At 40.5% G+C, this 26,916-nt stretch overlaps 1 protein-coding gene across 1 annotated transcript in view; it reads right to left on the bottom strand.

Moving 5' to 3' along the window:
• The window catches only part of DTD1 (D-aminoacyl-tRNA deacylase 1), a 215,034-nt gene that overhangs the window by 152,419 nt on the left and 35,699 nt on the right, over positions 1–26,916 (bottom strand). Inside the window, exon 4 of the mRNA XM_081290742.1 lies at positions 18,371–18,477. Within this exon, the coding sequence (XP_081146868.1) occupies positions 18,371–18,477 (107 nt within the window). The remainder of the gene's footprint in view (positions 1–18,370; positions 18,478–26,916) is intronic.

Here is a 26,916-nt window from a genome sequence, read left to right as displayed (position 1 = left end):
CGCGCCCACTACTAGGGCTAAACAAGGCTTTAGGAAAGAAAAAAGATTAAGAGAACAAGAACAAGGTATGACAGCACCTATTCAAATAGATCAAGAAATAAATAGACATGAATTGGGTTTTCAGAAAGGGCCACTGAGACAATCAAAATTACTTGGAAATCAGAAAGACCAGTGTGGGTTCCTCAGTGGCCCCTGACTAAAGAAAAGATACAAGTAGCCCATGACTTGGTCAGACAACAATTAGTGGAAGGACATATACAACCTTCCGTATCCCCCCATAATACTCCCATTTTTGTCATTAAAAAGAAATCTGGTAAATGGAGATTATTACAAGATTTAAGAGCCATTAATAATGAGATGGTTATTATGGGACCTGCTCAATCAGGGATTCCTCAATTGTCTGCTTTACCAAAAACCTGGCATGTTTTAGCTATAGATATTAAAGATTGTTTCTTTTCAATTCCAATTCATCCCGAGGATAGTCCACATTTTGCATTTACTATCCCTGCACTGAATCATGAAGGTCCTGATCAGAGATATGAATGGAAAGTACTCCCTCAAGGGATGGCTAACAGCCCAACTATGTGTCAAATTTATGTTAATAAAGCAATCCAGCCACTTAGAAATCAAAATCCTGAACTACAAATATTTCACTATATGGATGATGTGTTATTGGCACATAAAGATAAAAACACATTACTAGAATGTTATGCCACACTTACAAACTTATTGAAAAATTATAATCTAGAGATAGCAATAGATAAAGTACAATTAAATCTTCCAATTAATTATTTAGGAGTTCTATTATCCTCAACCATGGTCCGTCCACCAAAAATTCAAATATGAGTAGATCAACTCAGATCACTTAATGACTTTCAAAAGTTATTGGGAGACATAAATTGGATAAGGCCTTATCTAGGCATACCAACAGGAGAGTTAGGACCTTTATTTGATATTCTAAAAGGTCCATCAGATCCAAATTCACCCCGCATGTTAACGCCTGATGCAAGAAAAACATTAAAAATCATTGAAACATATATGGAAAATATGCATTTGGATAGAATTGATATAAGTTTGCCTTTATTATTTATTGTACTACCAACAAAAAATATTCCTACAGGAGTATTTTGGCAGGAAGGTCCATTATTGTGGATACATTTATCTTATTCTCCTAACACTATTCTTACTAGATATCCTGAGGCTGTAGGACAATTGATACTCAAAGGAATAAAAGCAGCTAAGGGAGTATTTGGGATTTCTCCCAATAAAATTATTACTCCATATACTATGGATCAAATTGATGAGTTAGCTAATGAGTTAAATACTTGGGCAATAATCATGTGTAAAACTAGTGTTTCATTTGATAATCACTTACCATCTAATCCTTTGTTGTCTTTTTGGTCTAAGCATCCTGTAGTTTTTCCAAAAATGACAAGAAAAACCCCTATCATAAATGCTCCAAATATATTCACTGATGGGTCGGTCAAACAATGGTACAGCAGCAGTAGTTACTCCTGATCAAACTTTTACATTTTTAGTACCCAAGCAATCAGCTCAAAAGGTAGAGCTTAATGCAGTATTACAAGCTTTTATGATGTTTAAAGATTCTGTATTTAATTTATTTTCTGATAGTCAATATGTAGTTAATGCTATAGTATCCCTTGAAGATGCTGGTAGGATTTCACCTTCTTCTACTGTTTTCTCTTTGTTTTCCGCTATACAAAGTCTAATCTGGGACCGAAAAGATCCATTCTTTATAGGTCATATCAGGGCACATACAGGATTGCCTGGAGCCCTTAGTATGGGCAATGAACTAGCAGATAAATCTACACATGACATACATATTTTCTCCACAATAGAAGAAGCTATAAATTTTCATAAAAGGTTCCATGTCAATGCTAATACTTTACAAAAACGTTTTAAAATAACTAAAGAACAAGCCAGACATATAATAAAACAATGTCAAAATTGTGTGACATTTTTACCACAAGTTAATCTTGGAGTCAATCCTAGAGGACTGATACCTAACCATATTTGGCAGATGGACGTCACACACTTGCCAGATTTTGGAAAATTAAAATATTTACATGTTACAGTTGATACCTCTTCCGGATTTTTGATGGGCTCCCTTCATGCCGGAGAAAAAACTAAAGATGTTATAGCTCATTGCTTACAAAATTTTGCCACTGTGGGCGTTCCAAAACAGTTAAAAACGGACAATGGTCCTGGTTATACTTCCACCTCTTTTAAACAATTTTGCTCATCATTTGGCATTACTCACATAACAGGAATTCCATACAATCCACAAGGACAAGGCATAGTTGAAAGAGCTCATCAAACTATTAAAATGTACTTATTAAAACAAAAGGAGGGAATTGGAAAGGGGTATATATCCCCCAAAGATAAACTTAAAATAACCCTTTTTACTCTAAACTTTTTAAATTTGGGTTCATTGGGACTTAGTGCTGTGGAAAGACATTTGTACCCAAAAAATGTACATAAGCCTAAGGTACTTTGGAAAGATATTCTAACAGGACAATGGAAAGGCCCGGATCCAGTGATAGTCTGGAATCGGGGCGCTGTCTGTGTTTTCCCACAGGATGAACAGCAACCGATTTGGATTCCAGAGAGATTAACTAAAACAATTTCTACAGAAAAAGAAGATGATTTGACTCAAATCCATAACAGCTGACATCCAGAGCTCCAGCTTGGCTATTCTTACATCTGCGACAGTGATTAACCAAGGTTTTTTTTTTTCAATATCTATTTTATTATTGCATTTTTCCCACATCATAAAGTTCTATTTTAATTTTGAGCTCATACAAACCTAGGTTAATGTTTTTCTGATCAGTTTTATTTTTTGACTGTGTTTTATTTTTTTGACTGTGGAGTTTTTAAACATTGCAATGGAGATTTCACCTAGGTATAGTTACAAGGCCTTTATTTACTATTGTCTTATGTGTTGTATGTTGTGTGCACACTTCTGTTTTGTGTTGTATGTCTGTATGTGTGTATGTCCATATTTCTTATATGAGGAGCGCTCATGAAAAAATGGATCCGAATTTTTTCTTTATTCACGTCATTTATATGGTTTAATTTAAATTAGGTGAACAGCTGTTAATGATTGTTTTTAGAGATGGTTAACAGATCTGTTTGTTTACTAATTTAAATTAGGTAAACAGCTGTTAAGGATTGTTTTTAAAGGAGTTTAACAGATCTGTTTGTTTACTTTCACCTTTCCTTTTCATTATATTTAATAATTATGTTCAGGATAATGTCTCTTTAGCATCATTGCCAGAATTTCCATCTCCATCTCAATTCCGGTGAAGACTGAGATAAAACCAAACTACAGCTTCTATGATAGCTATCACAGTAAACTGTATAAACTGATGCATCAATGAATATAACTCAACAAGTAATGCTCAATCAAGGACTTAATTTACTTTGGGAGGAAATGGACATATTGATAGACTCCTCCAATTTGAACTGCTTGCAGAACTTGCCTGGACTATATATCAGTTGCATACATTGTGAAATATCATCTGGTGCACCGAATTGTGGTACTGCTGGCATATCTTTGCTGATGGTGTCACCAGTGATGCAATTTCCTTGCCAGCTCACCCCATGTTTATTGTGGTAATACTGGCATATCTTTGCTGATGGTGTCACCAGGGACGCAATTTTTCCAAAGGAGCCATCAATTGGCTTGGTGTCGTGGCATTTCTGTATCCTCCTCCCTTCTACTAGTGATGGTCTAAAATTTGGGGGCCAACAGAGGTGAGGCAAGAACCTCACCCCCCCACTGGTGCATAGGCCTATCCACAAGCATGGCTGAATGCTGGACCGGTAGTCAGTGACGGGTTGATCTGATTACAGTGGATTCAACCTAAGACAGGAAGCTGACGCCTAAATGTCAGTTCTCCCATGACGGGTAAGAACCATATGTTAAATTGGACAACCTACCAGGCACGGTCCCTAGCCACATTGCTTGTTGCTTAATTAAACAGAAGGGGGCAGATGCTAGGAGCCACAAGCAAATATACGATGTATGGCACCTTTGGTTGTAAAATGACGCCAGCTAGCCACTGAGATATGATTATGTTAAGATTTACATTCATATGGAAATTGGACTCCCGCTGTTCACCCTGGCCTGCTACCGGACTCATGTTACGGGACTCATGGAGAGTTCCCATTGGCTGGGGAAGGATAGTAGGAGGAAATTCCGGGGGAGGTCCGGGGGACCCCCGGTTCCGAGAGACGGGAGGTTCCGGTAGACGCCCGCGTGGGAGGACCGGGTTTGGCTTGCCGGCGCCTACAGAGTCTTGGCGGCTTTTTCAAAATAAAGTTTTGTTCCTGCTTGAGTGGCTCGTGATTCTGTGCCCAGCCAAGACTGCGGCAAGACATGACATCAAAAGTGCAGGCAACAAAATAAAAACTGACAAGTTGAAAATTTTTAAATTGTGTGAGCCAGGTGTGGTGTCATGCGCCTGTAATCCCAGCTTCTTGAAATACAGGGGAAGGAGGATTGCTTGAGCCTAGGAGTTCTGGGCTAGCCTGGGAAACAGAGCAGAAACCTGTCGCTTTACCAAAAAAAAAAAAAGATGTGCATCAAAGGACCCTTCAACAGAGTGAAAAGGCAACCCACAAAATGAAAGTAAATATCTGTGAATCATATATTCGATTAGGACTTAATATACAGAATATAAAAAGAACTCCTAAAGTTCAATAACAAAAACACATACAACCCAATTAAAAAATAGGCAAAGAGGGCTGGAGTTGTGGCTCAGTGGTAGAGTGCCTGCCTTACACGTGCGAGACCCTGAGTTCAATCCTCTACACAACATAAAAATAAATAAAAGTATTATGTCCAACTACAACTAAAAAATAAATATTAAAAAAATAGGCAAAGGGCATGAATAGACATTTCTTCAAATAATACATGCAAATGGTCAATAAACACATGCAAAGATGCTCAAATAACTAATCAGTAGGAAATTAAAAATAAGAACCACAGTGAGATATATTTCACACCTATTATGAAGATTAGTATAAAAAATAAAACAGAAAATAATAACTGTTGGTGAGAATGTGAAAAAATGAGAACTCTGTGCCTTGCTGATGGGAATGTAAAATGGTCTAGACATTGTGGAAAATATGTCAGTTCCTAGAACAACTAAATTTTATGTTTATAGAACAACAAAAATATATATGGGGGGAGGGAGAGAGAGAGATGATTCAGCAATTCCATTTCTAGGAATCAAAAGGTCTTGAAGAGATATGTCAATGTTCATAGGAGCACTATTCACAATAGCTAAGAAATAGAAATGATCCAAAAATCCATGGATGAATGAACGAATATGCATGGTACATATATAGAATGGACTATTATTCTGCCTTAAAAAGAAGGAAACTCTGACACCTGCTATGAACATAATGTTTGACGTGGATGAATCTTGAAGACATTATGCTAAATGAAAAAAACACAGTTACAAAAGGGCAAATACTATATGATTTCATTCATGTGACAGAGTAACCAAATTCAAAAACAAATGGTGATTTTTAGGAACTGGAGGGAAGAAAAAAATGGGAAAGTACTGTTTAATAATAGGTTGTTTCAGTTTTGCAATATAAAAAGAGTTCTGTAGAAGGATGGGGTAACGGTTGTACAATAATATGAATATTCTAATGACTCTGAACTGTATACTTTCAATGGTTAATATGGTAAACTTTATATTGTACATATTTTGTCAAAATATTTTTTAAATGTACATCCATATATCCAGAGATACTATGAATTTTCCATGACTGTGTGCAAATGTGGGCAAACACATTTTTATTAAGTCTGAAAGGAAATAGATAGCATTTAATCAATGTGCTCCCTCTGAGAATGACAGATTATAGGCAAAAGTATTTTTAGTGCATCTTAAACTTCTAAACTTTTTTAAAGAATACTGATTTTATATATAATGTGTAACAAAAATTGATATAAAATGCTCTTTTATGGGCGCTCATGAGAAAAATAAAAGACAGGAAAGAACTGTTTCTGTAAAAATGCCTTTCTACCCAGGAATACTATAAAAGCTTACTATTAAAAAATAACATTTCTAAATTGGTACTTTCCAGGTAATACATGCTTGCTTGCTTGCAATTTTTTAAAAATAATAATAATATAATAATAAGAGACTCTTCCCTAGGGAAAATAAAGGGGGTGAAGGAACAAAATGAAATTGGAGAAGAAAAAAAAAAAGAATCCACAGAGCATAGGGCCAGATCTAGTCTGGATTTTGAAATAAAATTTTATAGAAATTGTGCTTATCCCCTGAAGGTTTTGTGACCTAACAATGACACCAACGGTTAATAATAGCCTTTGCCCTCCTTCTGCAGTCAAACAGCAATGCAATTCCTGAATGGAACCACTGCCTGAGGGAGATGATGGGTTTCATATTCCTGATGTGAAGGAGGCCTGGAAAAATGGAAACAAGGCCACAAACTTAGATCTTTCCATTACAGAGAAATTGAGGCTCCCGGGCTTCACTTTCATGATTAAAAATAGAAAAAGAAATTGACTGCACATTTTACGGAAAGTAGTCAAAGGAATACAGTTCATGTGAAGAATCTCCACAGAAGTGCTATGCTTTTGTGTTTCACATTAACAAAAAAAAAAAAAAACTAAGAGTGGAATCAGGTAGGAAGTGCTACCATGAGACTCTGGACCTGCGACCAGCAGGAAGCATGTGGGAGTTCTCAGCAAGACAAGCTCCTCCAGTCCTGGACTTCCACTTCCGCTCTGCCTCTGGAGCTGCTGTGTCTCTTCTGACAATTACGTCCCATAATTTCCAAGATCAATGAACACCAGGGAACATACTTTTCCAAAAATAAGTCTTTTTTTCTCTAACAAGCTCCTGACTTAAATTTAGAAATTTTCCTTACCAATGTTAGCTAAAATAGTATACATAAATCAAATTCAATATAAATGCTGTTTGTTGAGTTTTTTACAATATCCTTTTATAATTAAAGTTGGTTGGGGGGGAGTTGTTGTTGTTTTGTTTGGGTTTTTTTTTTTTCCATTTCATTTCATTTGGGTTTTTTTTTTCCCCTTTGTGGGGTAGACAACTGGGTAATAGTTAAATATCTAGATTCATGCTAACCTGAGGGAGACAGTCTGTGTCCCTGGAACTTTTTTGCATTTTTTTTAAACCCCATGAGAGGTTCCTACTTTGTGCCTGGGCTTCCAATCCAGGGACAAAAATTACACCCCTTGATTTCAATGTCTGATCTCATTCAATGTCTGACATTTATGCCATGGAATCCCTCCATCACACTGGCTGTAGAGGCAAAATGGGGTCTTTCTTGTAGCAAGTAGGAGGTTAGACTTCACATTCTGCCCTGTTGCTCAAGTCACAGAATGACAGAAATCAAACATGAGTCATTTGTGGAATAGCTCCATTGTGAGCGACAGAACACCAGAGGGATTTTAAAAGCCTCCAAAATATACCCAGAATCTCTCCACTTCTCACCCACATGCTGCAGGAACCCCTCAATGCCGTCCCTGCCACCCATCCTGACACCACACATCCCACCCTTCCTAAGTCTAAACTACAATCTGGTCTCAGCCATCTCAGCAGGCACATGTCAGAGCTCTCATGTTCTAATAAATCTCCAAACCACCAGCAACAGAATCAAAACTCCTTATCCTGTCTGGCTTCTGAAATCTTGCTCCATCAAGCCCAGGTCACAGCTCTGGCCTCATTTCTCAACCCCTCCTTGTCACAATAACTATATCTGTATATTTACACACACACACATCCCACCCTGGAAAGAAAGGCTTCTTTCTAAGTCTGCAAGTGGACTGACAATATTACTATTTATATGGAAACAAATTAAAAGGCTTGTGGCCCTCCTTCCACAGATCACTCAGACTCTGCGCTTGCTGGAACACATTCTTCTTCAAGTCTGTATGTCACTGGCTCCCTTCCCCAGTGCATGTACCTGAAGTAGCCTGTACCCGAACACCATTCTGTACATCTAGTCCTGTTTTATTTCTTAATATTATCACAATTTTGCATGATACTTGTTTTTGTATGTTTCCCGATTAGTACATAAGCTCCATGAGGGCATGTCTTTGGTTCAGTGCTAGACCAGCACTGAGCAAGCACCCAATAGTATCTGTTGGATGAAGGACGCATAGGTGGTGGGTAACTGAGTAGACAGAGGGATGAGTAGACAGCCTGTTGGACATGGGGTGGATGGATAGTACATGAATAAACAAGTAAACTATCTGATGGATATCATGGGCTTTTATTCAAGAGCCCTACCTCTAGGGCATCTGTGACACAGCCCTGCAGTGGAGACTCAAAGGCTAGGAGGTTACACCTGGATGGACACTGAGTAAGTAGGCGCTGTGAATGAAATGCTGTTAAAAGACAGGGAAGATGTCAACAGAGAGAGACAGGGAAGGAGCTCATTTCAGGTGGATGAACAGAAACTCCAAGGAGAAAAAAATCATGATGCTTATTCAAGAAATAATAGATAATCTTCAGGAAACTAGTCTACAATTCACTGTAGAAAGTTTTTGCCATGAACTTTATAGGTAATAACACACCACACAAAATGAACCTTTAACAATGTCCAATATGGGTTCAAAAGTAAATTATCAGACAACTGCTTATGGGAGCCTCAATGTTCATACATTTTATTAAATTGCAATCTCCATGCTAAGACATTGATCATCCTTGGGTTTTTATTGTCATCTGTATTCATCAGCATGAGTGAGGCATTCCATGCTCAGTACGCCAAAAGCGAAGAGAACTATAAGTTACTTTTCAACTAAAAGTCTTAAGAGGCTCCACCAGTACAATTAGCTTGGCCATTGAGAAATCCATATGTTGGGCTCTTAAGAAACAAGTTATTCCATTGGCACATGCTTCAATGTCACTCAGCAGAGTGGTCAGTCATCATTCACTAATGTATTGAACTGCTGCTATTCTATTGGCTTTTTCCTGACACATCTGTAATTGTGTCGAGAATGCACCATGCTCTGGGGACATTTTCATCATTGCATGTATTGGGGAGGGGAGCAGTTAGGAGATCTGGAGGGGCGCTGATAAATGAGAATAGTTTCACATGTGACCTCAGTAATGAAGCCCAGCCATCTTGTTTCCTGGCAGCTGCAGAAGCACAGGTTGCATTGTATTTTTAGACATATGGCAATGGGGAGGGGAGGGTGGTCCTGAAGAAACTAATGCCTAGAATAAATTAAAACGGCAACATCAGATGTCCTCTGATCCAGCAGTTCTCAAAATTCACTGTGTTTAACAGAGCACACAGAGACCTGGTTACAAACATAAATCTGTTACTCTTCTGCACTCCACATCCAGATATGCCTGCAACTCTGGTTCAGAAAACCTGGGTGGGCCCAGGAGTCCACATGTTAACAAGCACCATGGGTGGTTGAATGCTAGGGGTCTCAATCCACCCCTTGAGGAATACTACTACAGCTCCTAGTGACTTTGATGGAGAGGGAGTAATATGTAATCCCAGCCTACAGCAGCCCCCAGTTCACCAGCATCTGCACTTGGGGTGGGGGGTATTGGCAAACATGACAGAAAAAGGTTCGTGCGCGCACTCTCTCGCTCGCTCGCTCTCTCTCTCTCTCTCTCTCTCTCTCTCTCTCCTCACCACCCCTGCCCCCCCATCTCTCTCACACACACACACAATGAGCTCAAGGCATTTCCTGAACCCCTAAAAGCCCACTTGATCCAATTAGCACCCCACTTGCCCGTCCTAACGTCCTCTTAAAAGATATAACTAAACTTAAAAAGATAAATGCCTTTTCAGTCATTAGACTGCAGCCAAATCCTAGAATTTTGGCAAACACCTCTGCATAGTCAAAGTGTTTTATCTATTGGGCAGACCTTTAAAATAATTATAGCAAAAACTGCATTTTTAAAATTTCTATAACTTCCAGACCATTTTTCTCTCTCCATTACTGATGCAGATGTTTGAATGAGGTTTTCTACAAAACACCACTAAATACCAATATTTTTCTATAATTACTTAAAGACTATGAAGCTCCTGACAAATTACCTAAAAAGCTAAGAATTCCTAATTAAAATCTTGAGTGTCTGTAATTAAATTATTGCTGTGCTCAATGTAAAAATCCCAAGGAAGGATAAACTTTACCTCCCTCCCTTGGGAATAAAAAGGATGCTGTTAATCTTTGGCAAGTCAAATCAGTAAAGAAAGGAGTTTGACTTTTTTAAAAAACATATCCACAAATGAAATTTAAAAATTAAAATAAGAATCTGCCCAAAACATATATATATATATATATATATATATATATATATATATACACACACACACACACACACACACACACACACACACATATAAAGTCCTTAAACTTTAGGTGCTTTAGGTGCCTAATTAAACATTAAGTGACTTGTACCCATTAATGTGCTGAAACATCTGTTTAGTTCTGGTGAATTTAGAAATGTTTTGGCAGAAGAGAAGCACATCATAGTTTCAAATGGATCAGCCAAGTTCCCATAGGAAGGAACAAACTCTTGTAAATTTTTGCAATTTCATTAATATATGCGTAGATTATAAGAAGGTAAGATGAAAGTCAGTTGATTGCTCAATCTGTGGGTCCTCAAACAGATAGATACACACACACACACATACACGCGCACGTGCCCTGGAAAGGTTTCTTTTTAAGTCTACATTGGACTAACAGGATACCTGTCTATATGGAAACAAATTAAAAGGTTCAAAAAAAAAAAAAAACAATTCCTGGGCAGTGTCCAACTAGGAAGAAGCCAGCCTGCTTGCAAATGTCTGCTAGGTTCCTGCCTTTTCTACCAGTCAGATATTAATGCATGGGGCAGGTCTTCCCCCAAGCACTGACAAGGCATGGGTACAGATTCTGATTATCAGTGGCAGTGGACAGGGCTGAGGGAGGCCAGAAGTGCACTTACCCTCTATGCCCACCCCTCCCAGGAGTACTGTGCTGATTTTATAACTCACAGGAAAGCAGACATTCAGATGGAATGGATCAGAAAGCAGGTGTGATTCCATACAGGTAAGAGGTCTGGCCAGGTGTCCCCGAAATCAGCATATCCACTTTGACACCACAACCAAGACTAAACAACAAAACTCAGAATGAAGAAGTAACTAATAGCTTCCCCTTTTTTTGTTTTAGTAACACTTTAGTAAAGACAAGCCAAGAGTCTTAGTCAACTTTTGCTTTGTTGTGTTTTGTAGTACTGGAGATTAAGCCCAGGGCCTTGCACACACTAGGCAAGTGCTCTACCACTATGTCCCCCACTTTTATTTGATGAATTAATCTGACAAAATGAACCCATATGATTGGAGTAAATGACAGAATCTGAGTACTATTTTGGCAACCAGACTTGCAAACACAGTTCCGTGGCAAGCCAACTACTAGGGCCTGGTTTAGGCAACATAAACAACATAAACCAAAATCAGGGAACTAGAATCTACAGTTTGAGTATTAAAAAAGAGTAAAAAATGGAATACATACGTACATTTAAACAAATGTCTATGAGGAGACTGGCATTAACATAATTTTTCCTTGTACTTAGCACACTTCATTAAATCAAGCTGAAACATGCAGCAATGGAGAGCACATCTGGGCACCTGCAATGGGGATTTCCCACAGAAGCCACCTGTGTCCTTGTCTGTCCTCAGTGTCATCTCCTGGACTGCACAGTGCATATTATAAACAAATGAAACTGAATGGTGCTCTTTCCCCATTCCCTGCTCTGCCCCACTCATCTCCCTCAGACCCTACAGGACCTATGAATGGCTCAGTCTGCACACAGGGTCCAGTCACAGGGATAGATGCTTGCTGAGAAGACAAGCATACAGAAAAAGATTATAGGCAAAGCAGTGGTGATATACAGAAAAGCATAAAATTAGAAGCTTCACAAAATCAAAGGCACCATTTTTCACTCAACTCATCCCAGTGATTTGCCAATAAACATGTGAGTTAACTTAAAGATGTGTATTTGAAAGTTCATTTTTTCAGCTCTTTTCAGTATTTCTATATAGTTAGGTTTTCAAGTTCACTCAATATACAGAGAACATAAATAATTAATGGCAACATGATCAAGTACGTAGACCCTAGGCCTACCCAATTACTAAACACCCCTCCTCACTAAGAGAAACTCCCATTTGCTCTCACATACATGCAACCCCAATCATGTGAGGCCCAAGAAAATAGCTCCCATTCAGAGGAAGGCCACTTAGGATTAAAACAAGAGCAAAAATAAGTTAATAGTAGGAATGGACTAGGTTGTTAAATCTTCCAGTATCTACCCACCTACTCACACCAGCAATCACACACTAGGTAATAATCAGGAGGTTCCTGCTGGAATGGTGTTCTTTCACAAAAATGCAACACAGAAAAGAGCTTCTGTCTGGCAGTTCTGCTACTACTTCTACACATTCCTTTTGGAAATATGTCCTTCAGAGCAAGAACATAATGCTCTTCTTCTGGGCTGGGGATGCGGCTCAAGCAGTAGCGCGCTCGCCTGGCATGTGTGCGGCCCGGGTTCCATCCTCAGCACCACATACCAACAAAGATGTTGTGTCTGCTGAGAACTAAAAAATAAATATTAAAAATTCTCTCTCTCTCTCTCTCTCTCTCCTCTCTCACTCTCTCTTTAAAAAAAAATAATAATAATGCTCTTCTTCCAACTCTTTCTCACTGTCAGAACATATCATGGGACCCACACAGCAGCCTATAAATGCAACAGGCATGCTGCTGATGTAGTCATGGAAAACATGCACACACTACATGGCCAGTTCCATGCCTTAACTACATGGTTAAGGCAGGCAAACCACCTTTACCAGCCCATTTTTCACCACAATAGCTGCAACACTCATTGGCAAAGCTCGGAGACTCTCAAAATAAGAATCTGCCCCTGTTTCAAGTACAAGTTTAAGAACAATTACTGAAAATCCTTTCTTCTTTTCCTCCTAAAGGTTAGCTAAAATCTCTAGGCCCCTGGGAGGCCTTCCCAGCTCAGCACAAGAGCAGTGGCATCAGCCTTCTCAGAACTCCATACTTTCTCAGACAGCACAGCCATGACCTGCAAGGCACCATTCCTCAACAAACACCACTCTCCCAGGAACACTTCCCAAGGCACGGCAGTGAATAAGATGCAGGGAGCATAAGTTTAGGAGTGGTGTGGACAAATGAGAAGCAAGGAAGAAAGATGATAACAGATGGTGCAAAGTCTGTGAAATAAACTACCAAGGCAGCATGACAGTGACTGAGGAAGCACCCTTGGGATTGAGAGGGTCAGAGAATCTCCTCCTCTGAGGGGGAAACACTAGAACTGAGACAAGAACCAGACAAAGAAAAGACTTGCTTGACCTGTTCTCAGATTGGAGAGGAGGCAAAAGAAGGTACAGAAGATGGAGTGAAAGATGTCAGAGACAGGACAGCCACATATGCCGGGTTACTGGGGGTTTGGTAAATGATAGGAAGGAACTTAAATCATCATCAAAAAGCATTTGAAGGAAAAGCCTCAACTGCATGGCACTGTGACATTCCCTAAGTTGTCTTGCATTGATATGCCGTTCACCATTACTGGCCTTTCAGGTTTATATTGCCCTAAACCTATTCCTAAAAGCAAGAACTGGGTGGCAGCACTTTTTTTCCTCTTTCTTATGGTGCCCAGCATACCATCATATCACAGAAAGACACCTGATGCATATATACACAAACACACATCCATACAGGCATACAAATACAAACACACATCTATATAATGTTCATTTGTGCAGACGGTTTTAAAAGCCTATATTTAAAAAACATCTGGCCAAAAGAACCATTTTTCTGTAATGTAGAAACTTGCCAAAAGAACCATTTTTCTGTAATGTAATTGAACCGTTCATAATATAATAGGGAAATAAAACACTTAGAATTAAAAGCTTGGTTGATAGAAACACATGTTTATCTATCAGTAAAACGAATTTGGCTGTTCTCTTCCTATCAACACAAAAGCAAGCCAAATAGCTATTTCCTGTAAAGGGAAGCCCCTCTATTGAAAAGGAAAAGAAAAAGAGGCCATAAGCAGACGCCAGCACCAATCACCAAGGCCTCTTCTATGCCTGCTTGCTGCCACCTACTAGAGAGCTGGAGGACAGAGACCTGTGCAAATTTCGGGTCAGAAAATGTATTAAAATAACTAAAATTGGACAATTGGTACATTTGAACAGAGACCCCACTTTAGGATTCAGAAGCACCTAAAAGTATTTTTTAACTTAATAAGTCAACACAGCATTTTAGAAGTTTGGACGTGCCTATTTGGACTTGTTTTCTATTTTTAGAGTTCTTTGGGTTTTTATTATGTATACATCTCAGGTGTAAAACATGATGTTTTGGTATACATAGTAAAGTATAGTTAATTAAATTATTTATTCATAATTTTGCATAGGTACCTTTTTTCCTGAGTCTTGAGAATACCTAAAATCTATTCTCATAATAAACTTACAGTGTACAATATGATATTGACTACAATCTTCATGTAGTACATTACATCTCCAAATTTATCATCAAAGATAACTTCATCTTTAACCTAAACAAGAAAATAAGGGTAATAATTTAAAGAAAGTTGAACATCCCAAAAGTTTAATGTATAACTAGCATTTCCAGAAAAATATTTAGAATGAAAAACAAAATGTTTGACTAACGAAAATTTTTCTAGAGCCAGTCAGGGTGACGTATACCTATATTGTCAGCTATTCAGGAGGTTGAGACAGGAGAATCACAAGTTCAAGACCAGTCTGGAAAACTTAGCAAGACCCTATCTCAAAAATTAAAAGGGCCAGGGGTGTAGTTCAGTGGTAGAGTACTTTCCTAGCTTATGCAAGTCCCTGAGTTCCAGCCCAGTACTGGAGAGGGGGAAAAAAGAAAAACCCATTGGGAATAAGATGGATGAGTGAGAGAGACAGATTGATTTGTCTGAGAGATGTTAGAGGGCTTATGCAACTCTGCTGAAGGTAGATGGGACAGGCTCCAAGTCCAAGCCAGTCTGGCTCCATAGGGTGCATGCCCTTGCAGTTGTCACACAGGGCCCAATATGCACAGGAGTCCCTTGGTTTAATGCTCTGCTGTCACCATCTTGAATTTTTTTTTATTTTCTTCAGTCACATTGCCTTATTTCTCAAAATACCACAAAGTTTATAATCCTTAATTAAAAGAAGGAGTTTTTCTCTAAGTTCCAAAGGAATATCAATATGAAGGATAAGAAAAAAACAGGTTGCAGAGCTGGGGTTGTGGCTCAGTGGTAGAGCATTTGCCTGGCATGTGTGAGACATTGGGTTCAATTCTCAGCACCACATATAAATAAATGAACAAAATAAAGCCCCATTTAAAAAAAATAAAGGAATTTCTTTTTAAAAATAGGAAAGAAAAAACAGGTTGCTACTTGGATCAAGTGGTACAAAGGAAACCATCTTAAAAATCTTGGTAACTTTTGTATAAGGGGACTCACTTTCATTTTGCACTAGTCTGGCCCAGGGGAAGAGGCTGGCCTCAACACAGGAAGGGAAGCTCTACTACTATAGTGGGAGGAGGTGATGGAGAAGCAGGGTCAATGCTACCCACTGGCTGCTTTTTCTGAAAAGCAGAAAGAGCTATCTGCCATGATGCGCAAAAGTACAGACAAGGTGGAGAAGGTCAAAATTCATGTACGATGGAGAAATATGACAGACTCCACCTTAACCAGGTATTAAGATTAACATCACCTGTAATAAAACAAATCAATATCATGTACTGTTGGGGCCTGATCTCCTAAAGTCACAGAGAATGCGCCCTGAAGAATCTTAATGCAGAGTTCCTGTTTATTAGCTAAAGCCAAGGAGGCTGGAATGCTGAACACGGCAGGATGGCAGTAACTCCTCACGCTAGGTTAATTCTTGCAGGACACGACGACCCCAATTAAGGAGAAAAATAAGGCCCAACTATACTACCTGCACGTACTTTAGGTGTATGTTTCCTGGCACTTTATGAAAACATATCCTATTTTGTCTACTGGGGAAAATGTTTTCTTAGTACTAGCAAACAAGTTAGTTGTTTTCAATATGTAATGCCATAGTTAAGACTTAACCTCACACTGCCCTATAAAAGATGTACTATGCAAGAACAAAGCAGCCTCCCCTGCTCCCCCCAATAAACAAACTGTCAATTTTAGGACTCAGAGTCTTCATGCATAATCACAGGACCAAACATTCAGCAGTAGTTCATTTGCGGCATGTGCCTCCTGATATGATGCACTAAAGACACAAGATCACTTTTGTGCTATTTGATATCCCTCCCAAAATGCACAACACCTCAATGTAATTACAGAAAACCCAAATGGGGACACATTCTACAAAATAAAAGACCAGCACTCTTGAAAAGTGTCAAAGTTTTGAAACACAAAGAAAGGCCAAGCAACCGTCACAGATGGGAAAAGGGAAAGGAGAAATGACAACTAATTGCCACATAGAATTTTGCATTATCCTAGAACAGAAAAAGGACAGTTAAAGAAACCTAGTGAAGGACTGGGGCTTGGGTTCAGTGTCAGACCACTTGCCTAACATGTGTGAGGCACTGGGTTCGATCCTTAGCATTGCATTAAAAAAATAATAATAATAAATTAGTAAAATAAAGGCATATTGTCCATCTACAACTACAAAAAATTTTTTTGAAAAAGAAACCTAGTAAATTTCAAATGAATCAATGTTAATTTCGATGACTATCATTCTACTACATTTATGAAAGACTTTAAAACTAAGGGAAGTTGGGTAAAGAATATATGGAGGGCTGGGGATGTGACTCAAGTGGTAGCGCGCTCGCCTGGCACGCGTGCGGCCCGGATTCGATCCTCAGCACCACATACCAACAAAGATGTTGTGTCTGCCGAGAACTAAAAAATAAATATTAAAAATTCTCTCTCTCTCTCTCTCTCCCCCCCCCACTCTCTCTTTAAAAAAAAAAAAAAAGAATATATGGAACTTGGGCTGCGTTGTGGCTCAGTAGCAGAGCACCTGTATGGCATGTGTGAGGCACTGGGTTTGATCCTCAGCACCACATAAAAATAAATAAAATAAAGGAATAAAGGTATTGTGCCTGCTACAACTAAAAAAGTAAATAAATAATATGTGAAATTGTTTTTTTTCAGCTGTTCTGCAAGCCTCAAGTTATTTCAAAATGAAAAGCTTACATATTCATGTGGATTGTTTTCATTTGTGATTTTTTAAATGCTATTAATAATTCCAAGACCCTCAGTCACCACCTTGGAAGTCTAGCACTACTCCATCAGTCATTGATAGATATTTCTTTGTCAATACAAAGTGTCGGTAACATAAAAGAAAGGTTCTAGTCCCCTTAAAAATATGTCTCTGTACCAATCAGAGCCACGAATTTCTACCATGTTTCCCCCACATGAAAGCATCATTGCACAACATCCTGGCAAGGCACAAGGGAGAGAAGCAAAGAAGGAAGAACAGGAACAACCCTTTGGTTCCTACTTCTCTGCCCACCAGAGCCACACGTCTCTATCAAATGAGTGCATTAATTAAAGCTTTTGAAAATGTGTTGCACACAACGAAACCACACAGGTTGCAAGGACTATTTCGCATTTCCTTTCTCTATCTTAATTACGCTTTTGCTGAAATGTGGGTCATACATTTCTTTAGAAAAATGAGGATTTACAAAGAACCTTGGGTAGCACATCCACCCATTCCTGGCACAGAACCTGCTCCATATAACTATTCTGAATGGGTGAATCTGCCAGAGCTGTGGCTCTGCTGCCACCCAGTGGCAAGCAGATGTCATAGCACCTAGACCAGGAACATCCCAGAGGAAGAACTAAGGACATTTTTTGTGTTGTCCCAGCCTACCACAGCTCAGGAGTTAACAATGCAAACATGAATTCTTGGGAAGACAGGTATTAAAATAAATATGAGAGCCAGGTGCGGTGGCACACACCTGTAACCCCAGCATCTCAGAAGGCTGATGCAGGAGGATCACAAATTCAAAGCCAACCTCAGCAACTTAGCCAGGCACTTAGCAACTCAGCAAGACCCTGTCATTAAATAAAATATTAAAAGGGGTGGGGATGTGGCTCAGTGGTTAAGCACCCCTGGGCTCATTCCTCAGTACCAAAAAATTAAATAAATAAATATATACATAAATAAATAAATAGTGATGGGGTTGAAATGTATAAATAAATAGTGACAACATACTTCCTCCAACTTAAGACTGAGGACTGTTCCCAAGACTAAATCAAAGCCAAGACATGTTACTGGTACCCAGGAGACTGACCTGGGCCCCACACTTCAGGCTTACCTGCTTTGGGTCAGAGATAGCAGCGCCAGGAGCAGGGGATTCCAGTTCTATGGTCACAGGCCCATCATTCTGAATGTGTACCTGCATATAGGCACCAAACTTGCCATCTGAAAGAACAATTCAAATGGTTTTAGAGATGGAGATCCAAGGCTACCCTATCTATAGAGCACATCTATGTCAATGGAATCTGAAACCTGAGCCGTAGCACCAGCCAGTCAACACAGCACAAGATGGCTGGCCCCCGAATGAGGGAAAGGCAAGTTTAAACAGCAAAAGCTTCCATATCTCAAAAGACTAGGCAAGAAAATAAAGGTCTGGTAACACCAAGGGAGAGAAGAATGGGGGCAACAGCATGTAACACGGCAGGAGGGTAAACTGGCCTGACCACTTTGGGAGGTAATCTTAGCACCCTATCTAGTAAGGTCCCTCCACCTCCAACCATGGACAGCTGTTCTGCTCTCAGGCCTATTGGACTCAGGCTGACCTCCTGCCCTGGGGTTTCTTAGATACCAGAACCAACCTCAAACTCAGTAACCTCTGCAAGCTTCTGCTCCTACCACAACCCCACAATTTTCACCATTGATTCTTCCCCACCTAGTTTCCTCTCTCCAATGATCCTTAATCTCAGAGTGACTTAACAAAGTGGGCACATCAATTCTTGGTCTTCTTGGGCCCACAATAAGTAGTACTGTAAATTGTACTAGAAGCACCCAAGCTATCACCACTTATATATGCAAAATTACTCCAGTTCCTTCCATGGAGCCAAATGTGCCCAAATACTGATGACTTTTCGTGACCGCCTATCAGATTAAAATGGCCATTCAAACTAGCAGAGCTTTTGTTTTACCCATGTCAGACTAGCTAAAAAGACATCAGCTGGGAAGGAAATCATGTGTTTAATTGCATGCTAAAATTATGGCTACAATTAGTGGCAAATTTCAGCCGCTGCACTCCTCAGGGAGGCTGAAGGCAGACTCAGGAGGAAAGGAATTATTTCCGACCTTGAGTTTCTGTTGCCAGGATATACGGCAATGCTTCACGGTGTTTATCATTTCAAGTAGCAAGAAATTTATTTTCTTTTCCTGTTTTTCTTCAGTTAACTACAGAACTATTATCTGAATTTCCATTTGTACACACAATAAATCCAAAGACATGTTTTAAGAGGCCTTAAACTGGTAACATTTTTTTCCAGTCCAGATCAAAGGGTAAAGTCTCCAAGAAAAATTACACTAGCCAGAGAAAATAAATATATTTTTTAAAGTAAAAGACAAAAACATAGCTACTAAACTACATCTGGGCTCCTTCAATGATATAATCAAGTTGTTCTTAAATACAAGTCTCAGGGTTCCACCCAGGGCTGCAGGATAATCACATGTCAAACACATTTATGCCACATGTTTCAGGCAGAAAGACTCCCAGCTGGGGTCCTAGCAGCCACAGGCTGGTCTCCAGCAACAGCTGTCTGAGCACACCCCAGCATCCCAGCTGGAAGCCGGCACCTCACTATAGGATTCACCACTTACCTTCAAAGGCTAGTGTCCACGCCCATTTGGACAATGCCAGACTGGATTTCCCCTCTCTCCAAAAGACCCACAAACCTCCTCTCCATGGTTTTGTTTATTCCAGGACAACAGCAGGACAATCATCCTGGGGCAGTTATGAGGTGAATATAAGAGTACAGCGAGCATGTAGGAAGTCTCAGTCACTATTATCATCACACCTACCACTGACCCTGGTGGCATTTGGGCAACTGGGGACACCACACACACAAAAAAACTATAGCACAACAAGCATGCTACCGAAGAAAAATGGGGAAAATTAAAGGGGTGTGCTGTTGCTTCTTGGCACAGTTAAAATCAAGCCTATTTTCTCTTCAGAACAAGGGCATGACCTGGGGCTCAGCCTACCTCCTTGTTAGGGAACAAGGAGACTCGAGTCAGCCCATCTGAACACATCCCTTAAAAGCAGCTCTTCACTACCAAGGAGGCACAGGCTTCGTCTCTGTTCTACTTTCAATGTGTCCTGTACACACTGAACCTGAGCAGGGAAGAAGGGGTTACTACTGGAAACCCCAATACTGGCTACACAGAAATCAAGCAAAGGAGTGGCACTGGCGGGGAGCTCAAAATAAGCCCATGGCCATGCTAGGGTCACCACCCAGCCGCAGGAACTTGATGTGGACACACAGGATTAACCCAGAGAATGTGGGAGTGACTCTGGTGGGCTGCTGGCCTCTGAGACGGCTCTATCCTCAATCAGAGCTCCTTCTATGGAGACAGGCATGCTCCTTGGCATTCCCAGAGGATGTGGCCAATGCCAATGTACCACGCTGGGACAGAGATCCCATCACAGTGGCAGATGCCAGCTCCAAGGGGCCTGGAAGGAAGAGGCAAAGGCTCTGCAGGCTTCAGCAGAGACCAGAGGCCCTAGAAAATATGTTCCTCAGAGACTCAACTGGGAAGATCAAATCTGACAGCAAATGGGAACATTATAGACCCGTTAGGCATTGACAGCTAAGTTTCTCAGAATGTGAACACCCCACTAGGTGGGCAGCAGAACCATGGTCCAATTTCATTCCACACAGTCCTGGAGGGGTCTGGAATTGCGATCCTAGAATTTTGTGGCTTCTCCCCATACTCTGGTCTCCTCATCTTCCCCCACCCCCCACCGGCTTTTAGAATAGCTTTTTTTTTAAGTTATTATGTGCATAAAAGGAAAAAAGCAAAGAACAAAGTCATCCAGTTATAAGCAGCTTACGTAGATGTATCCCTCCAGGTCATCCATATGCATAAGCAACATCCCATTTTGTGTGACTGAGATTACAGTGTGTATCATGCTTTTCCACATATCATGAATATTCACCAATTCAAAATCCCAAAGCTACATGAGTATTTTTGATAGCCAAGAATACCAACTCAATCTGTTACATGTTCTACTCATCTTGAGGTGCTCTGCTTGGCTCCACAGAGGTTCAACCATTTGAGGGAGATACACCACAGGGCAGCAGATATCTCAGGCCTGTAACGTCAAGGTACTGGGGAAGGGACAGGCCCTGTGGCCCAATACCAAAAATGCCTAATCACAGGAGACCAAGTGTGGGAAGCCATTCTGACACGTGATTGGGTGACTCCCGTTAAGGGCCTGAGGCGCTTTGGCTGTGTCGAAGCTTTCCCGACCCTTTCCTGATGAGAGAGCCCATCCGTGTGGGGGTGTGCCTGACCACTGACCCCGGGGACCCAATCACTGACCCTGACCTTGGAGTGCAGCCCCCCCTCAACCTTCATTGGATGGAATTCTCCCCTGAATCTCTTGTTCCCCAATAAAGGGCTACTCCCAGGCGTGTTCGCTCTCTCTCTCTCCTGCTAGCCCTGAGTAATCCTCGCTGCCCTGCTGGGCGGCTGGAGGCGGGAACCAGGGAGGTGAGCCGTCTCGGACCTAGCAATATAAATAAGGTAACTGGTCTGTGTGTTTTATTTCGATCTCTTCTAACTAACTTTATGCCTAGAACCTCATTAATGAAACCACTGCGCGGGCCGCGTGGTAGAACCAAGGGTACCTGTCTCTAAAGAGCCAACCTCAATCCCAAACCTAAGAACTAACAGAAACAAATATTTGAATGGGAAACACCTAGGACCAAAATTCACCTTCAACCAAGAGATAAAGTTCCCAACTGAGCTTAAATTCTGAGATCTTGGATTCAGGACCATCGAGGTAGCATAATTCTTGCATAAATGGAGATTCAAGGCAAGGTTTACTCTGACCATCAGGCTTTGCTCAGGCATCTCTAGTTCGCCTGGGCCTGGCATTATCGTGCCTCAGGTATCTTTGTAGGAGGCTGAAGTCTGCCTAGTCTTCTAATGGAGACACAAAGGAACTTGTGCAGGGATACTGCAGTGTATGAGGCCCCAAAGGACCTACAAGGACACTTGTGTGACACAGCTGCTGAATAAACCCAGACTTGACTAAGCTCTCCATCAAGAGCAGCCAAATAAGAAACCAGGTAGGGTCAGGGGCAGTGGTGCATGACTGTAATCCCAGTGACTCAGGAGACTAAGGCAGGAGGATTGCAAGTTCAAGGCCAGCCACAGCAAATTAGGGAGACCCTCAGCAACTTAATAAGACCGTTTTGGAATAAAAGATCTTTTTTTTCTTTTTTTCTTTTTTTTTTTAGTGCAGGGTATGTAGCTCAATAGAAAAGAGTTCCTGAGTTCAATCCCCAGTGAAAGAAAGAAAGAAACAAGCCAGCCAACTAACCAACCAACCAATAAGGGAGACAGTTTCTGAGTTCACCAGGTCATAGGATTTGATTTCAGACTTAAATTTCTCTGGACTTGATTAAGATACAGAATTTAACCTTGGCCTGTAATTTCTCCCTGGGACTATGACAATGGGAAAGGATCTACATTCAAATTCAGTGCATGTCCATGTTACTGGCATTTGATGAGCTTCTCACATATCTTATTATTCCACTGTATTAAGATATACTACTTAACCTCACTGCAGAACCACTTCGGGGCTGGGCTGGGCAGAGTGGCTGGAGGCAGCACGGAAAATAGCCTAGGGAACAAATCTTCACAGTTGGAGCAAAGTGGCCTTGAGGGGCTTCACAGCAGGGTTTTGACCCAGGTCAGAGCTTCTGGGGGCAAAAACCATACAACAGAAGCAACCTCAGAGAAGTTTCAAGGTGGACTGGGAAGACTAAAATGACAACCCTCCCCTGAGCAGGGAACCACCACAGCCAGAGTGAGCCTCTGCTCAGAACTACCTTCCACCTGCTCCTATCCCCACCCAGGAGGAGAGCCACAGTCCTCAGAAAGGCACAGAACTCTCTTCACTGCACCCCCCTCTACACACACACACACACACACACACACACACACACGGAGTTGTTCTAGTCATTACTGTTGAGAAGTAAGAGACAATGATCCTTAAAATCTTTCCCATTTTAAAAGTACGTTACCACTGCAGAATAAACTTCTGTGGGGAGGTGGCTCTCTCAGGCTGCAGTATTGGGCACAGCTTGAAGGAAGACCCAGCTGGAGGCAGGACACCCAGGAACAGGCTGTCAGAATCATTCAGATGAGAAATGATGACAGCTTGGGCTGGGTGCCTGCAGCAGAAGGGGCATCCTGTTCCCAGATTCTGCATGTGTGTCAAAGGGGAGGCTGAGAGGATCTGCTGATGGACCAGGCTTGGGGAAGAGGAATCATGCAAAACACTGAAGTTTGGGATCACAAGTTCATTTATTAGAAAATAATACTAAAACACTAAATGAAATAAGGAACTAGAAGAAGAAATCGAATAAACCACACAAGAGAAAGTGAAGATGATGAAATCAAAGAGTAAAGACCAAAGCAAAACAATGAAGTAACAAGCAAAATAAACAAATAAATAGACTTAATGAATTAACTAAAGTGCTAGTTTTCTGAAAAAATGTAAAATCATTTGGGGGGGGGAATGCAACTAAACTACAATAAGAAAGAGATATGATTCTAGATACAGAGATCTTTCTAAATCATTTTTTTAAAAATCTATAAATTATCTTCAAGTAAACTTGAAATCCAGATGGGATGTAGACTATGGACAAAAGGATTTGAGGGGTGCTAGAAAACTGACCAACACAATAGCCAAGGAAGTCCAGTCCTCAGGGTTTTACTAAAAAGTTCTATTAGAGCCAGGAGCGGTGGCGCACACCTATAATCCCAGCAGCTTGGGAGACTGAGGCAGGAGGATGGTAAATTCAAAGCCAGCCTCAGCAAAAGCAAGGCACTAAGCAACTCAGTGAAACCCTGTCTCTAAGTAAAATACAAAATAGGGCTGAGGGTGTGGCTCAATGGTCCAGTGGCCCTGAGTTCAATCCCCAGTAGCAAAAAAAGAAAAAAGTTCTATTAGTACAAATAATTCTTGTGTCATTTAAATTGGTCCAGACAATAGGAAAAGATTACAAGCTTTCCAATTTATTCTACATGGCTAGTATTGCCCTACTATTGGACATGAATATAGGGGAAAAAAGTACAGGCCAATTTCTCCTTTGAATACATAGGCAAAAGTTCTACATGAACACTTGAGAAATCTCTTACAGGCATATGCCATGGCCAATAAAGGTTTAATCAGCATGCTCATGATCAGGAAATATATTCAGTAAGTTAACCCTTAGAGGAAAAAAAAAAGGCTGGGAAAAAAATCAACTTCCATTCCTGTTTAAAAATAAAGCTCTTACTTAAGGAGCATGGAAAAGCCATTTCTTTAACTTTAAAATGACCACATAGGGACCTCTTTTTCCTAGAGTCACATGCAGAAAAAGTATCCTGAACAATCTTCCTCTCCCCCAAAGCAGCAAAGCAAAACATTTTTTGTTGGATGTGGGGGAAAAGGTACACTCACACATTGCTGGTGGGACTGCAAATTGGTACAACCACTCTGGAAAGCAATATGGAGATTCCTCAGAAAACTTGGAATGGAACCACCTTGACCCAGTTATTCCACTCCTGTATATACCCAAAGGACTTAAAATCAGCATACTACAGTGACACAACCACATCAATGTATATAGCAGCTCAATTCACAATAGCGAAGCTATGGAACCTAGGTGCCCCTCAACAGATGAACGATTAAAGAAAATGTAGTATATATATACACACAATGGAATATTACTCAGCCATAAGGAAGAATGAAATTATGATATTTGCCAGTAAAGGGATGGAACTGAAGACTATCACGCTAAGTGAAATAAGCCAATCGCCAAAAACCAAAGGCCAAATGTTCTTTCTGATATGCAGATGCTAACACACAATAAGAGAGGAGTGAGAAGGAAAGAATAGAAATTCATTGGATTAGACAAAGGGGAATGAAGGAAATCGGGAATGAGAATAGGAAAGACAGTAGAATAAATCAGACATAACTTTCCTATGTTCATATATGAATACACAACCAGTGAAACTCCACATCATTGTCAACCACAACAATGGGATCCTAATTAAAATAAGTTATACTCCGCGTATGTATAATATGTCAAAATATACTTTACTGTATGTATAACTAAAAAGAACAAAATTTTTAAAAAGCAATACTTTTTTAATGTGGCTGGTTAAACAAATATCTCAAAACTGTTGCGAAGACCATGGGTGGAGACTATCAGAATGGGTGACAGTGTGTAGAATTACAAGATAGGTGTATAATCTCAAAGCATCTCCATACAAAACATTTACCAACTACAGAGAGGACAACAGTAACTTGACAGGGAGAAACATGTCAGATAATGAGACAAGTGGACATCATGTACCCCCTGATATAGTGCCCTAAGAAGAGCACAAGATTACTTTTGCAGCATTCCTGCCCAAAATGCATAACCCCAACCCAATCATGAGAAGACACCTGGCAGCTGCACACTGAAAGGTATTCTACAAGGAATTGAAAAATTAAGTAACTCATCAAAAGGGGTTTGGTAGGAAAGACTAAGACTGGGGAACCATCTCATATTGGGGAAGACTAAAGAGATGTATCAACCAAATGCAATATGGAATTCTGGATTCAATCCTGGGCCAGAAAAAGGATATGAGCAAAACCCATATTAAGTCATAATAAGTTCAGTCCTAATGAGTTGTCAATGTTATTGCCCTGGCTTTGATAACTGTGTAAGATGTTACCAAGGGAAGCTAGATTAAAGTATTCTGTATGTGTGACTTTTCCATAAGTCTAAATTATTTCCAAATAAAAAGTTTGAAATATAAATACTTATCAAAAATGTTCCAGACATTCAACATTTTAGTTGGTTCAATTGAAAGTAGGTTTTTGTTCTGTTTCATTTTGGCTTTTGGTTTTGTTTTGCCTAAGCCACTAGAAGACTGGCATGACCACCAACTGAGATGGGGAAGCCCACAGATGTCATGGTCTAGGTCAGGAAATAAGAACATGAGCTCAGTGTAAGACAAGCTAAATTTGAGAGATCTCTTCAATGCCCAAGTGGAGGCAGCCAGGAAGATGGGTCGGAGTGTGGGTATGGGAATCTGGCCTAGAAAGAAAAAGTTTGAAGTCATGACATGCAGATGATCTTCAAAGCCAAAAGACTGGACAAGATCACCACAGACTGAGTGTAAATGAGGAAAAGTCAAAGAACTGAGTCCTCCAAAGTTAAAAAGATAAGGGTGGAAGGCGATGGGGGTGGGGGTGGGGGTGTCAGGGTGTAGCTCACTGGTAGAATACCTGCCTAGCATGTGCAAGGCCCTGGGTTCCATCCCCAGCACAGAAGGAGAAAACAGATGAATAGGAGAGAAAGAAGAGCAGGAGGCAGAAGAAGGAAGAGGTAGAAGAGACATTGTTATCAGGGGCATGGAGACTGAAAAGAAGCTATCAGTGAAGTACATGAAAGGAGTGGAGTGTGGAGTCTTTGAAGTCCAGTGAAGATATTTTTTCAAGGAAGGAGGAAGTAACAGGATCAAATCCCACTGGTGGGACCAATGAGCTGAGGACCAAAAAAACTGACTCAGCAAAGAGAAGGGCCAGAGCCCTTTTCAAGGGCAGTTCTGGGGGAAGAGCAGAGCAAAGAC

Source organism: Spermophilus citellus (genome assembly GCF_964194105.1).
Source record: "Spermophilus citellus genome assembly, chromosome: 4".
Taxonomy (NCBI): Eukaryota; Metazoa; Chordata; class Mammalia; order Rodentia; family Sciuridae; genus Spermophilus; species Spermophilus citellus.
This window is presented reverse-complemented; position numbering and strand designations above follow the sequence as displayed.